Source organism: Fukomys damarensis, unplaced genomic scaffold (assembly GCF_012274545.1).
Source record: "Fukomys damarensis isolate Sample0158 unplaced genomic scaffold, DMR_v1.0_HiC HiC_scaffold_8, whole genome shotgun sequence".
In the NCBI taxonomy this organism is placed as follows: Eukaryota; Metazoa; Chordata; class Mammalia; order Rodentia; family Bathyergidae; genus Fukomys; species Fukomys damarensis.
The window spans coordinates 1212973-1226788 of record NW_022900920.1 but is presented as its reverse complement, the minus strand read 5'-3'; the positions used below and the strand labels follow the sequence as shown (position 1 = coordinate 1226788).

Below are 13816 nucleotides of genomic sequence, written 5' to 3'. Positions count from 1 at the left end.
AAAAAAAAAAAAAAAAAAGAGAGAAAGAAACAAAGGAGAAAGAAAAGAAGGAAGGCAGGCTCATTGTGTGTAGCTCATTGAGAAGCCCTTGGGTTTAATCTCCATACAATGAAATAGTTTAGGGGAGAGTGATATGTTCTAGTCTTAGGAATTGCCCATGTTCTTTTTCTTTGTCCTTAGATTGGTGCTTATGAAAGGTTTTGACTAGAAATTTTTTGTCTTTTTTTTCCTAAATCAATATTAGACTTTTAAGATCCATCATTATCCTGATGTTCACCTCATTACTGGGAAGGGTAATGTTAAAAAAAGTATAGTCAGGGGGCCCTGGGGATTTAGCTCAATGGTTCTGCTGCCTGCCTCACATGTGCAAGGTCCTAAGGTTGATCCCTGGCACCAAAAATAAAAGCACTTAGGGCCAGGGATTTAGTTCAGTGGCACTGCAGTTGTCTTGCAAGCATGAGGTCCTGAGTTTGATCCCCAGTAGCAAAAAAAGAGCACAGAAATAACGTGTTGCTCTTGGTCTCTCATTAGGGATAATAAAAGAGATGTGAGTAACACATGATTATCCTCATTAGAGATGGGTCACATTGGGGTATAGGAAGGCTTGTGTATCTTGATTTAAGAAAAAAAAATCACATGGAAATCAAAATATGAATCTAGGTCTGCCTTTCATTGACTGTATCACCTTGGATAGATCACTTTTATCCTCTTTGGGTCTTGGCTTCTGATAAAACAAAGGCAGACAAGTAGATTAAATGATTTCACATTTATTTTTCAGCTCTCAAGTTTTTAAAAATTTTCTTCTTAGTATTTTAGTTTGTTCATCCTAGGCATAGTTCAGTGTCTTTTCTATGCTGATGTTGTGTTAGGGTATTGAGAATACCTAGATGAATATCTTCTGCCTGCCAGCATTTATAATCTAGTGAGGTGTGATGTATGTAATTAGACAGTTACAATGCAGTGTGCTATGTGCTATAGAGAAGCCATTTCAAGAGGCAGTGGAAGATGGGCCAAAGAGCCACCTCTTCCCGGATGACTCAGGAGCCTTTAAAGAAAAAACACTTGAGCACATGTTTCAGGAAGAAAAGTGTAAGAGAAGGCATTCCAGGTAGAGAATGAATGGTTGCAGTCAGTAAGTGTTTGTTAATGAATAGATGAAGTTTCTTTTGTAGAATATGAAGATCATATTATAAGTTTACTGTTAATTTTAATATTTTCCAGGTTTATGGAGCCTGCAGTTATTGTTTGCCTGGGAGGAATTTTACCTTTTGGCTCAATCTTTATTGAAATGTAAGTTTTAATGATGTATTTGTGTCTTGAAATTTTGATTGTAATAAAATAATTTAGGAGTTAGGGTAAGTATAGAATCATGTGATAAGGTAGCATCTGTAGTTGTCAGAGATAACTTGTGTCACAATAACAAAATATCTGAGGTAGTTAACTTGAGTTCACAGTTTTGGAGATTCAAAATTAGGCAGATCCATTGATTTGGCCTCATGTAAGGATGGTGGATGGTAGTACCTCATGATGAGAAGAGCTTACATCACCAAACATGTAGAAGAGCTTACATCACCAAACAGAAAGTCAGAAACTGGCATCCCACAATCCCTTTCAGGGGTGTGGTCCAAGTGACCTAAGGACCAACCACTGGACCCCAGCTCCCAAAGATTCCACCATCACCCAACAGTGCCACCCTGGTGACCATGACCTTTAATCACAGTAGATCCTTGGGGACATTCAGTCTATACTCAAACCATAGCAGCATCTAACAGTTTGCTGATTCCATAGCTTCCACAAAAGGGTCTAGATAGGCTCTCTTAAGGTGGTTGTCTGCTCTGTTCTTAAATATTTAGGTGAAATTACATGTTTTGTTATATTCTAGACTTTTCTCACCTAACAGAAGAAATCAAAGCATGCATAAGAAGATTGGTAGACCAACTTTTGATTACATGTATAGTATAAGGAATTAATGTGTTTTATTATATTTGTTTAAATATTTCTAAGAATCTAAGGAATTAGGTAAACCATTATCTACTAGTCACCCTATATCCTGACTTTTTAAAATTGTAGTCATTCCTAGGTTCCCTCCTTAGAAACCCTTACTAGGAAAGCTTATATGTGTGAGCCCACTTACATGCTTCACATCTGCATCCTTCACCACTATTGTAAAATACAAGCCTTTCTTTCCACTAATACAAATACTGTTTATTTTAGGCAAGGTAGTTCTTTGTATGGGACTTTCTCACATATTGCAGACATATACCTCTGGCTCCTCTCCACTAAATTCCAGTCCTTCTGACAACTTTAAATACCCTTACACATTTCCTGATGTCCCACTCCTGATTCTGTCCTTGTAATGGAAGCCTCTGTAACAGACATAATTAGGTTGCTAGCTGGTTAATTGAAAAGGTTGGTTCATCTAAGAGAAGTGTTAAAAAAAACCCCATTCATTTATTTTAAAATAACTACACTATTCACTGATTTTTAAGTGTTTTAAAGAGAGAAAGTCTTCTCTTTGATTTGTATCTATGTGTTGGAATATCTACCATTTTCCTTTAATAGTCATAATAAAACTTCTGTGTTTCCTAGCCTTTTAAAAAGAACAAGAATATTAAGATCTATCTGAAGCGTACTAAGTACAAAGTCCTTTTAGATTCATTCATTAGTCCCAGTCTTTTACAGCCATCTTACATTTAATTTTAAAGCTTTTTTCTTTTTAGTAATTCTCCTTATTGAATCTTTCCAAAGCAGTCAATAGAATTATTATATATTTCGGTTTTGGGGGTTTGTTTTTTTGTTTTTTTTTTTTTTTGGTACCAGGGATCGAACTCAGGTCCTTGGGCTTGTGAGGCTGGCAGCAGAACCGCTGAACTACCTGGTCCAATAGAATTATTGCAGCAACCACACATCTTTTTAAAATAAAATCTCTCATCTATTGCTTTATGTAATAATTATTTGCGTCTTTAAGTCAGCTTTCCATCACCATGACAAATACCTAAGGTAAATGTACTCATAAAGAGGAAAAGTTTATTTTGGCTCATGGGTGCATAGATTTCAGTCCATCATTGATAATCAGAAGAAAAAGCCTGTTCACCTCATGCAGTCAGGAAGCAAAGTAGTATAGGGGCAAGGCTGGCTGACTGGCCAACCAGGGTCCCAAAATCTCCTTGAAAGGGGATGTTCTCAGTCACCTAACTTCCTATTAGTAGTAGGTCTCACCTCCTGAAGGTTTCATCATCTCCCCAGTAGTGCCACATGCTGGCATCCAACCCTTAAAAACATTTTTAAGGACTTTGGGAAACATTTAAGATCCAAATCCGCCGGGCATTGGTGGCATACGCCTGTAATCCCAGCACTTGGGAGGCTGAGGCAGGAGAATCCTGTGAGTTTGAGACCAGCCTGGGCTACATAGTGAGTTCCAGGTCAGTCTCCACTACATAGTGAAACCCTGTCTCAAAATACCCCCCACCCAAAAGATCCAAATCCAACATCATCTAACAAGTACAACTGACATAAACAGATATAGTTGTCACCTACCATCTACAAATATGCTGTGAACCTTAGGCAGTACCTTATAGGGATTGCATGTCACTCTAACGTGCGGTTTTATAACAGTCTAGGAACTACTTCAGTACTTCAGGCTGATAACTGCTTTGTGTTCCTACCCTGACTTGACACCACTATTTCTCTCTCCTGCCCCTGTCCCCAGTATTTCTGGATCATGTTTCTTCCTGCTTTCTCAGGTACTCTGTAACATTTGATAGCTTCTCTGCTCTTTCTTTAAAGTCTCCTCTTTTGAACACCCTCAAAGACATTTTCCTCCTGGCAGCCAAGTGATATTTTTTAACCTATCAGTCTGCTTATGTCGCTTCTTTGCTAACTTATTTTCATCATCATGAGGTCCCAACTGCATACATGGTCAGGAGAAACCTTCATAATACTGGAAATAATCCTGTTTTTTCTCTTCTTGTTGCTTCATTTAAACTTATACTTTTTTTAATTCTTTGAGTTTTTCAAAATACAGTTGATTCCCTTATTTACAGACACCTTTGTTTTTGCTGTTCTGCTGTTTCTGTGTCTGGATCACTCTCCTAGTTTCCTCCCCACCATGCCTTGTCTGAGTCTTACCGTCTCTCCCCACTCCCCACTTGTCAATAATCTCCTTGAGAGTAGAGATGTTGTCTTCACAGTTCTATTCTTTCTGCTTTCCTGGTTGGTATGTGGTGGTAGGGGGGTCTGTAAATATTTGTTGAATGAGTGATAAATAAACAAGCTAACAAACAGAAGGAAACACACAAAGGAGAGAGAGACAGAGAGATGCTAAAGATCCTGTTCAGATTTAGTGATGATTTGGGTATTTGAAGTCTTTTACTTAATGAGAAAATCTTACTGACTTTTCTGACTGTCCACTGAAGACAGTGTAAATCTTTCTTAGACTTTATTTTCCTTTTTAGAATTATATATTACTCTATTAAACTTATTTTTCTATTTAGTAGGATGTTTTAGAAAATACAAAATATATTGCTTTACTAATATCTACAAAAAATGAAGAAATTGCATTTATTTTACAAATACATATTTTTAGCTATATTCATTTGTTCTTTTTTATATTTTACTCCTTCAAACTTGTGTTTATTCAATTTGTTTAGAGATGAGTGCTCTAATCTGTTCTTGAAAAATTATAAGAAAATTTTTGAAAAAATTTTTGAGTATTTAATAAATGAAAAATGGTTTAAAGCAAGTATTGGAAATTACTTGAAGGAAAAATACTGAGATTTGTGAGATTATAGGTGAGAACTAATATGAGAACAGTAAGCTTCAAGAATGAAGATTAGAATTAGGTGTGGTAGTACATACCTGTAATCTCCTCACTTCGAGAGGCAGAGGCAGGACAATTGCTATGAGTTTGAGGCTAGCCTGGGCTGCATAGTAAGTTCAAGGCCAGCCTGAACTATAGTGAGACTCTGTGTCAAACCCCACCCGCCAAAAAAATGAAGACTAGAAACCTTTGTCTTTACTACACTGTGTAGGTATTTCATCTTCACATCTTTCTGGGCATATAAGATCTATTATGTCTATGGCTTCATGATGTTGGTGCTGGTCATCCTGTGCATTGTGACCGTCTGCGTGACCATCGTGTGCACATACTTCCTGCTAAATGCAGAGGATTATAGGTGGTAAGTGCTTACCTATGGGCGGAGCCTCCAGTCCCTTACATTTTTATAGTAATTGTCTTTGGAGTCTATTAATCGAAAGAAAGGGTCTGGTTAGAAATTTTACTACTTAATATATGGAACAGGACATTGTGTCACATGCTTGTAATCCCAGCTACCCAGGAGGCTGAGGCAGAAACATAGCAAGTTCAAGCCTAGCCTGGGCAACTTAGTAAGACTCTGTCTCAAAATGACAGGGAATGGAGATGTAGCTCAGTGGTAAGTGTGAGGCCCTAGGTTCAGTCCCTGTGCTATCAAAAAGAAAAAGTAAACAGATTTTTTAGTTATAGAAATGATGAAGATTAATAAAAAATAATATCAGATTTTTTTGTGTTAATGTTAGAAATATTTTTGCGAAATGCTTGATGTGGAAAGTTTTATGAGGAAGCATCTTTCAATTTTAAATAAGACTAAAGTGAAAAAGGAAATGATTTATTTAAAATCACTTGTAATAGGGAGTGTGACAAAATTCAAGATCTCTCCTAGTTCTTTTTTTGAGGGCGGTATCGGGGATGGAACTCTGGACCTTGTACTTTCCAGGCAGGCAGGTGCCACTGAGCTAATCCCCTGCCCAAGATCGCTCCTAATTCTTAGGTTGTCTCCTGGTTGATATCTAAGTACCAAGTACAAATATTTGTTTTTAAATATACGGAATTTTTAAAGGGTGTTTTTGTAAAATTGTTTGTTTTAAAATCTTTGCTTTAGTGCCATTCATTCAAGAGTTCTTTCTACCTCTCCCTCAGGCAATGGACAAGTTTTCTGTCAGCTGCATCAACTGCAATCTATGTTTACATGTATTCCTTTTACTACTATTTTTTCAAAACAAAGTAAGTAGAGACTTTTTTTTCTTTTTTTAATTTAGGAAATGAAATTTTGTCTTTAAATACCTTATGTTGAAAGTAAAAATAAATATACTAAGTACAGTTATTTCTTTATTGCAGGATGTATGGTTTATTTCAAACGTCATTTTACTTTGGATATATGGCGGTATTTAGCACAGCCTTGGGGATAATGTGTGGTAAGTTCTGAAATTTTGGAGTATAAGTAAATCTGAGTATCTCAGAAAAAAATGCAGCAATTGGAAATTAAGGAATTTCATTCTATTATCAGAAATACCAAAATAAATTATAATTTCTGTTCTACTGATTCTTCATAGCACATACTACATTTAGTTTTTCATCCGTTTTGAGAATTGATATTATTTTAAGCTTGAATTCATTGGAGAAGATTGTGATGTCAACAGGTTTAGGGGTTCCCTGAATGATTTCTGTTGGGCAGTCTCTTGGACTGTTAATGGAGATACCAGTGTCAGCATAGTTTACTAAGTGACTACTTGTGCATGCCTTGGGCATCTATGGACTGGACTTAAGTTTTGACTGTGCCATATTACATGTTCTATGCCTTGATCCAGTCGCCCTAACTTTCCAAACCTCTGTAAAATGAGAATAATACTACTGTTTCATTGATCCAGCGTAACTTTTATTAGAAGGAAGCAGTAACAGTTGTCACCATACAATGGGAGTCTCTGGCACTTGTGAAATAACTATAAATTAAAGATAGCATGTCTAGTGTGATGAAAGGATATAAACTTTAGAGCCCCAAAAGACCTGAATTTTAGATCTCCATGCTGCCCTTCACCTTTTTTTTTTTGGCCATAGAAGTCACATTAACCCTATCTGTCTCATTTCTCATCTATACAATGAGCATTTCTTGCAGAATTGAGAGGTTGAGGGAAACCATGTCATATGTGGAAAATACCAGGTGTACTTGGAGTGTTAGTCGCTAAGAGGGAGCCAGTTACATAGGAGAGACTCTGAGGAATAGGAAGAACTCAGATTTCTGGGTTCACTCAGCCCTAGGTAGGAATTCTGGTATCCCCACTTAATACCCAACTACTATAGTTTCTTCCTCAGCTGTCCCCATTCATTAATAGCATAGAAGAAAACCTACCTCACAGGCTTCTGCAGAGAATTCTGTGATTGAATGTAATGACTAAACCTTGGCTCATGGCAGATGCCTAGGAAGTGTTGCTGCTGCTGTTAACTGATGAGGGCTAAACATCCTTGTGTTTCTTCTGCTCAGGGATTGCAGCTGTTTTCTGCAGTCACTGTGGGGTTCTGTACATTTCATCATCTGCAGAACAATTTCATGACACTTAAGTCTAGACAGCTACTTTAAGAAAAACTCATTCACTGTCTTGTTTAATAAATGAAACTAATCAGTTTTATTTGATGAATGGATACATTTCCAGAGAGTAAATAATTCAGACCCTCCTTTTTATGTTATTTTGCCATGGACATTTCAAACAAACAACAACAATAAAAAAACCCTTCTACTTTTAGCTATAGGTTGGGCAATGGAATGGAGAAGATATGATAATTTTGTGAAAGATTGAATCTGTGTATGACATTCATGCAAATCTTTGAGGCACCAGTATTGCTTTATTCCTCCATTAAAAGAGTCTGTTCAGTTCTTATGCGCCTTGTCCATGATCATCTGTGCACACACAGATGAGATTGAATGTAAAGTAGTGAAACAAATACCACAGCTATTTTCTCTGTATTATAGTCATTATGACTGCTATTACTATAATGCAATCTTTATAGCATTGTGGCTGCTAAAAGCATTCTCTATGGTAATTAACCAACTTTGAGGGAAAGATGAATATGAGACCAAAGGTTAAAACAGTTGTGTGGAAACATCTTACTATCCTCAGGTGATCAGATGTTCCTTTCGTGTTAATGGCCATGCTTCCCTCACAGTATTACTCCCTAAACTCCTCTTTACTTTGTCTGAGATCTTTCTTCATTATCACTACTGTTCAGTGATGTGTAGAATTTTCTGTCATTATGTTGATAGCATTTTTTTTCTGGGCTTGACTCTATATGTAATCTTAGGAAAACCTAGAGAAGTAACATCTTAACATTTAGAAAGAAAGTGGAAGAATATAGCTAACTTTTTTAAAAGTACTTTTCCCATTGAAATTTTATATTGTTACCTGAAATCTTGGTACATTTATAGCTCACTGTCACTCTGGTGGTATCCTAGTACTTATCTTTTAATGGGTTGATATAGTTTATAGCTAGTCTGATTTTGGGAGTGGAGGAGATAATAATGTTCAGACTGGAACTAAAATGCTGTCATAGAATTATGCATACCCATCAACTTTTTGATTAAAATATTTAAGTCAGTGATAAAATATTTGCTGATTTTTTCAACTGTAGAAAAAATAAATGAAAATGTGGAAAATGCATAGATTATTTTGGTCTTTATGTTAGGAGAATAACATTTTTAAAGGAAATTATGTGCATCTGTTATTCCTGCTTTTATAGAAATATGCAATATTCTCTTTTTATGAAGTCATTTTTATAAGTTTATTTTTGTGAAATTTGTAAATTAGAAAACATGGCTCTTTGTATTAATGCTGGGTTTTTTTTTTTTTTTTTTTTTTTTTTGGTATTGGGGATCGAACTCTGGTCCTTGTGCTTGCAAGGCAGGTGGCGGAACTGCTGACCTAATTCCCCAGCCCTTACATTTTTGATGGTATTAATTTTTTTTTAGATTTTTAAAAATAAAAATCCAGGTTTATTTTTATAAAATTGAATGCTTTTTTTCCTCTTACGTTTACAAGAACTGTAGTATAACTATTTTAAAATCTGTTATTATTATTTTAAAGTATAGTCTTAGTTCATATTATAAGAGATATGTCTAGTCCTTGCAAAAATAACTGAAAATAGGTTTGCTTTGATATTTTCATAGTTTTTTAAAAATTTCAGTATTTAATTATGGGAAAATTTCAAATATTTACAGAATGAGAGACATATATATAGTGAGAATCCATGTTCCCAGCCCCCAGTATGATGATTATAGACTCATGGCTGGTCTTGTTTGTTATACCGTATCCCCATTTTATACTCTTCTTCCCTATTTGGAAATCTAATCTTAGATTTTTTTATTTTCCCCAGTAACTGGGATTGAGCTGAGGACCCAGCGCCTTGTAAGGCAAGCACAGTGCCACTGAATTAAATCCCCAGCCCAATCTTAGATTTTTGTATCATTTCATTTGTATTTCAGTGTAAATCCCTCTGTAAAAGATAAACGTAATTCCTTAATATCTGAGCCTCACTCATTCAAAACATTGAAAAACTCCCAATCTACTTATCTATTTCCAAATACTTATTGTGCTTCATGCCAGTCACACAGCTTCTATGACTTAAACATTTAAAAAAAGACATCAGAAAGTATTTCAGTATATATTTGCAGAAGTCAGTAAGACATAGTTTTCTCTTCTTCTCTGAGAGTATTCCTCATCCACTCTTATTTGGGAACACACATTGATACTGCCTTAATGACCTAGAATATGTGCTTAAGTCAGATAAGGTATGTTTTTCATTTAGCAAAGTTTTGTCATTACCAAATTAGTCTTGCTTTTATAGGAGATATATTTTAATTCCATAGTTACTGATTGTACAACTAATTAGTGGCTCTTTGATTTAGAATCCAATTGCATTATGTCAAACTTGGTGCATAACGTAACAAATACTTTGCAAAACAAATGATACAGTAATAAGTAACTTCAAAGAGAATGCTAATGTAAAGGTACCTTGAAAAAAAGTAACTTTCTAGACCAGAGAGTATATAATGTTTGTAAATGATGGATATCATTTTATATTATTTCAGACTTCTTATTTTCTCTTTGTAGGAGCAATTGGTTACATGGGAACAAGTGCCTTTGTCCGAAAAATCTATACTAATGTGAAAATTGACTAGAGACCCAAGAAAACCTGGAACTTCAGATCAATTTCTCTTTCAAAGGGGTGGAACTCGCACAACAAAAAGCGCAAGAAGAGATTTGGGCTTAACACTGGGTACTTTGTGGATGTCTCTTTCATGGATGGCTTAAAGTAACATCTATATCCATTGATCCTAGGTTCTTACTGACTGCTTTCTCCAAATGTTCACAGCAAATGCTTGGATTTATGCAGTAGGCATTACTACAGTACATGGCTAATCTTCCCAAAAACTAGCTCATTAAAGATGAAATAGACCAGCTCTCTTCAGTGAAGAGGACAAATTGTTTATTTAAAGCATTTGTTCCAATAAAAGAAATAGAGGGAAACTTGGATGCTAAAATTTTACATGAATAGAAATCTTCCTGGCACTTAGTGTTTCTGTGTTATTGAAGAATGATGTTCCAGAAAGATGACTTTTTCCTCTTATTTTTACTGCCATTGTTGACCTATTGTGGGACATTTTTATATATTGAATCTGGGTTCTTTTTGACTTTTTTCTTTTTTGATTCAACTGCATCCTTTTTAAAAATATTCTGCTTGTAATATATCTGCAATCATCTTAGTTGGATGAACTTCCCATTTGTTTATCTTATAATTACCATTTATATCTTAATTCCATCCAAAGAAGATAGAGCCTGAAAATAGAGGTGTACTCTCTACAATGCAACTTACTCTACAGTTAGCAAAAAAGTTAAATTGAGAAGATAATTGCTTTTATTAAACATTTTGAGATTTAGATAAACTACATTTTAACTGAATGTCTGCAGTAATTATCATTTTTCCCCCAAGTTAGTCTTACATCATTTTTGGGTTTGAATGAAGGTGTTACATAAGACATTAAAAACAAGGGGGGGATGGATAATAAATGTATATAACATTAAATAATGTAATGTAGGTGTAGATTCCCAAATGCATTTGGATGTACAGATTGACTGAGGAGTACTTTTTTCTGATGATGATTGGTGTAGCAATGTGTGAATTTGGGTGGCTTTTTACATCTTGCCTACCATTGCATGAAACATTGGGGTTTCTTCAAATGTGTGTCATACTTCTTTTGGGAGGGGGGTTGTTTTCTTCTGTTTCTTACCTGAAACTCCTACAGGAGTTAAATTTGTAATTTAGAAACATTAATTTTGTTAATACTGTCTGGGACACTTAAGTAACATCTAAAGCATTACTGCTTTAGAATGTTCAAATAAAATTTCCTGACCAAATTATTTTGTGGAAATAGATGTGTTTGCAATTTGAAGATACCTGTTCAAAAGCAATACTAAATGCTGGTTAATTTTGTTTAATATACTATAAAAATCTGCTTTTCTAATACAGAGGACCCCACTTAAAATTTCCAGACTTGCCTATTTTTAGATTATTGAGTATAGTCATAAAGTGAATGACAAGCCCTTTGAATGAAATCATGGCACAATACCTGATTGGTGTAACATGTAAAATGGGATGGGGTATGAGTGGCTAGCTATTGGCTGAACAAGTACAGTTTTTTCTTCTTTCCTCCCCCTCCCTTCCTTTAGTAGTACTAGAGAATGAACCTAGGCCCTTTTACACTGAGCTATTTCTGAGCTCTTATTTTGAGACGGGGGCTCGCTAAATTGCCTGGGCTAGGCTCAAACTTGGGATCCTCCTGCCTCAGCCTCCCAGAGTGCTGGGCTTACAGCATATACCACTATGTCCAACTTAAGGTTACAATTTTTGTTGTTGTTGTTGTTTTGAGACAGGGTCTCACTATGTAGTTCAGACTGCCCTGGAGCTCACTGTGTAGCCCAGGTTGGTCTCAAACTCACAGATATCCTCCTGCCAGAGCCTCCCGAGTGCTGGGATTACAGGCGTGTGCCACCATGCCCGGCTAAGGTTATAGTTTTTAAAAAGAAGTGATTTTAATTTTGAATACATTTTTTTTCTGGAACTCTCCATAATGTGAAGTTTTCCTAGAACCACTGAGTTTCTAGATTAATAGTTTACTATGCAAATTACCTCTTAAAGCTACTGTATATTGGTATTTTTAGAAAGACTCAAAACTCTATTAAACTTTAATGTGAAAATCATGCCATTAATAGTTACATGAAATGTTTTTATCACAAAGGATGTTTCTATAAAATGATAGGCTCCATATCATACATTGTGGCATATAAAGAGTTAAAGTTTGATTACTTATCACTTAAGTATGTTTGATGTGAACAAATTTGATCAAAAGCTGTGTGTAGACCCTCTTCTTCAAGACTGAATGTTAAATCTCATTCTTCCAAAATTTTTTCTTTGTTCTCACTTGCCTTTATGATCTTATTAAGAAACTTAAAGGTTGATATTTAATTGCTTATCTCATATAACTTTTAAACATAAAGTACTTTTAATCTAAGAATATATAGTTTATCTGATGGAATATCAACTATAGAGCACACTTTCTTAATGCAGTTTTTTTTCTCATGATATAAATCTTGCAGGAAAGATAGGGTTTTAAAGAGGTGGTTTAGCGGTTGGCAGTTGCACCAACTTTTTTTACTGAGTTGAGTTCTGAAGCTTTGAAGTTACTTAAATCTGCAGTGAAAAATAATTTTCTAATTTCCAAATACATTAGGAACATTAAATTACCTTGAGGGTCCTATAGAAAATGACGTGTGGTTTTTGGCTTTCTTGGGTGGCCAAGTAAATATGTGTCTTAAAGAAGATATAGTTCACAAATAGCTCCCTAGCTGTCAATTGTAGAATAGTAAAATAGAATATTTTTTAAGTTAATTGAAGGCTGGGGTTTTTCTGCTCCATTAATGCTGCATAACTCTTCCATTTGCTAACTGCTCAACTCATCAACTGACACTTTGAACACTATCAAAAACTAAAGTTAAACTTTATGTAGCTTTAAGCATGCTTCTTCTGAAATTTAACTACATTAGGTGTTGACACTGTTAATACACATATCTCAGTATAAGAGAAGGTAAAGTAGAAATGCAGTGACTGGAGGAAGGCTAAAGTATCTTTTTGTATATTGTGTTGGGTGCCTAGATCTTATTGGGCTTGCCTGTAAATCAGACCCCGTACTGTTAGAATTCCGTATATTGCGATATCTGAACCTAGTGAATAGTGTGCTTGGGTGTTTCCCACTGAGAATGGATAAATCCTCATAGTGGTGGTTGCTATAAATTCCAATGCTTCCAAATGCCACTTTTTAAAAGGTTTGTCCACAAATTGTATTCATTTTGATAGAGCATTTGTTTCCTAAATGTTTATTAACTACTTTATGCCAAATATCTTGGAAATAAATGTTATTTTAAAACTTCCCAAATTTTTACAAATGTAAAAAAGAAAAAGTATATTAATGTAATTTGTTCAGGAAAAGCTATGTCCTGAAGGGCTTCTGTATATGAATTCTAGGGGGGAGAGCCTGTTTGTAAAGGTCAGTACACTGCAGTTTTGGGCGGGTTTTAGGTTTAGGTTGCAGTGTATCTTAGTGCTTTAATCTATCAATTTATTGGAACATATAGTGATATATGAACACAGATATTCATTAATAGTTTATATCTTCATTAAAATTCAATAGTTTATGAAGCTGTGTTTTAGCAATCAAGGTACTGTATTAAAGAGGTCAGAAATTTTTGGAAGAGTATACAGAGATAGACTAGATTTACAAATAGTGTAGATCAAAAAGTTAACATATACCTGCAGAAATTTTGTAAGTTTTAAATTAAGTATGAGGAATAACTCTAGTCTCTCTCATATGAGCATTTCCTAAAAGTTGGATCATTCTTTTTGAGCTATTGATAGGTATGTACAACACAAAAATAAAATGAAATTCTTGTTTAACTG

At 35.1% G+C, this 13816-nt stretch overlaps 1 protein-coding gene across 3 annotated transcripts in view; it reads left to right on the top strand.

Moving 5' to 3' along the window:
- The window catches only part of Tm9sf3 (transmembrane 9 superfamily member 3), a 56220-nt gene extending 46037 nt beyond the window's left edge, over positions 1–10183 (top strand). For all 3 annotated transcript variants that reach the window (XM_033761303.1, XM_010618123.2, XM_010618122.2), the window contains exons 11-15: positions 1222–1290; positions 5031–5177; positions 5957–6040; positions 6155–6231; positions 9916–10183. In XM_033761303.1, the coding sequence (XP_033617194.1) occupies positions 1222–1290; positions 5031–5177; positions 5957–6040; positions 6155–6231; positions 9916–9983 (445 nt within the window). In that variant the 3' untranslated portion in view covers positions 9984–10183. The remainder of the gene's footprint in view (positions 1–1221; positions 1291–5030; positions 5178–5956; positions 6041–6154; positions 6232–9915) is intronic.
- The last annotated feature ends 3633 nt before the right edge of the window (positions 10184–13816 follow it).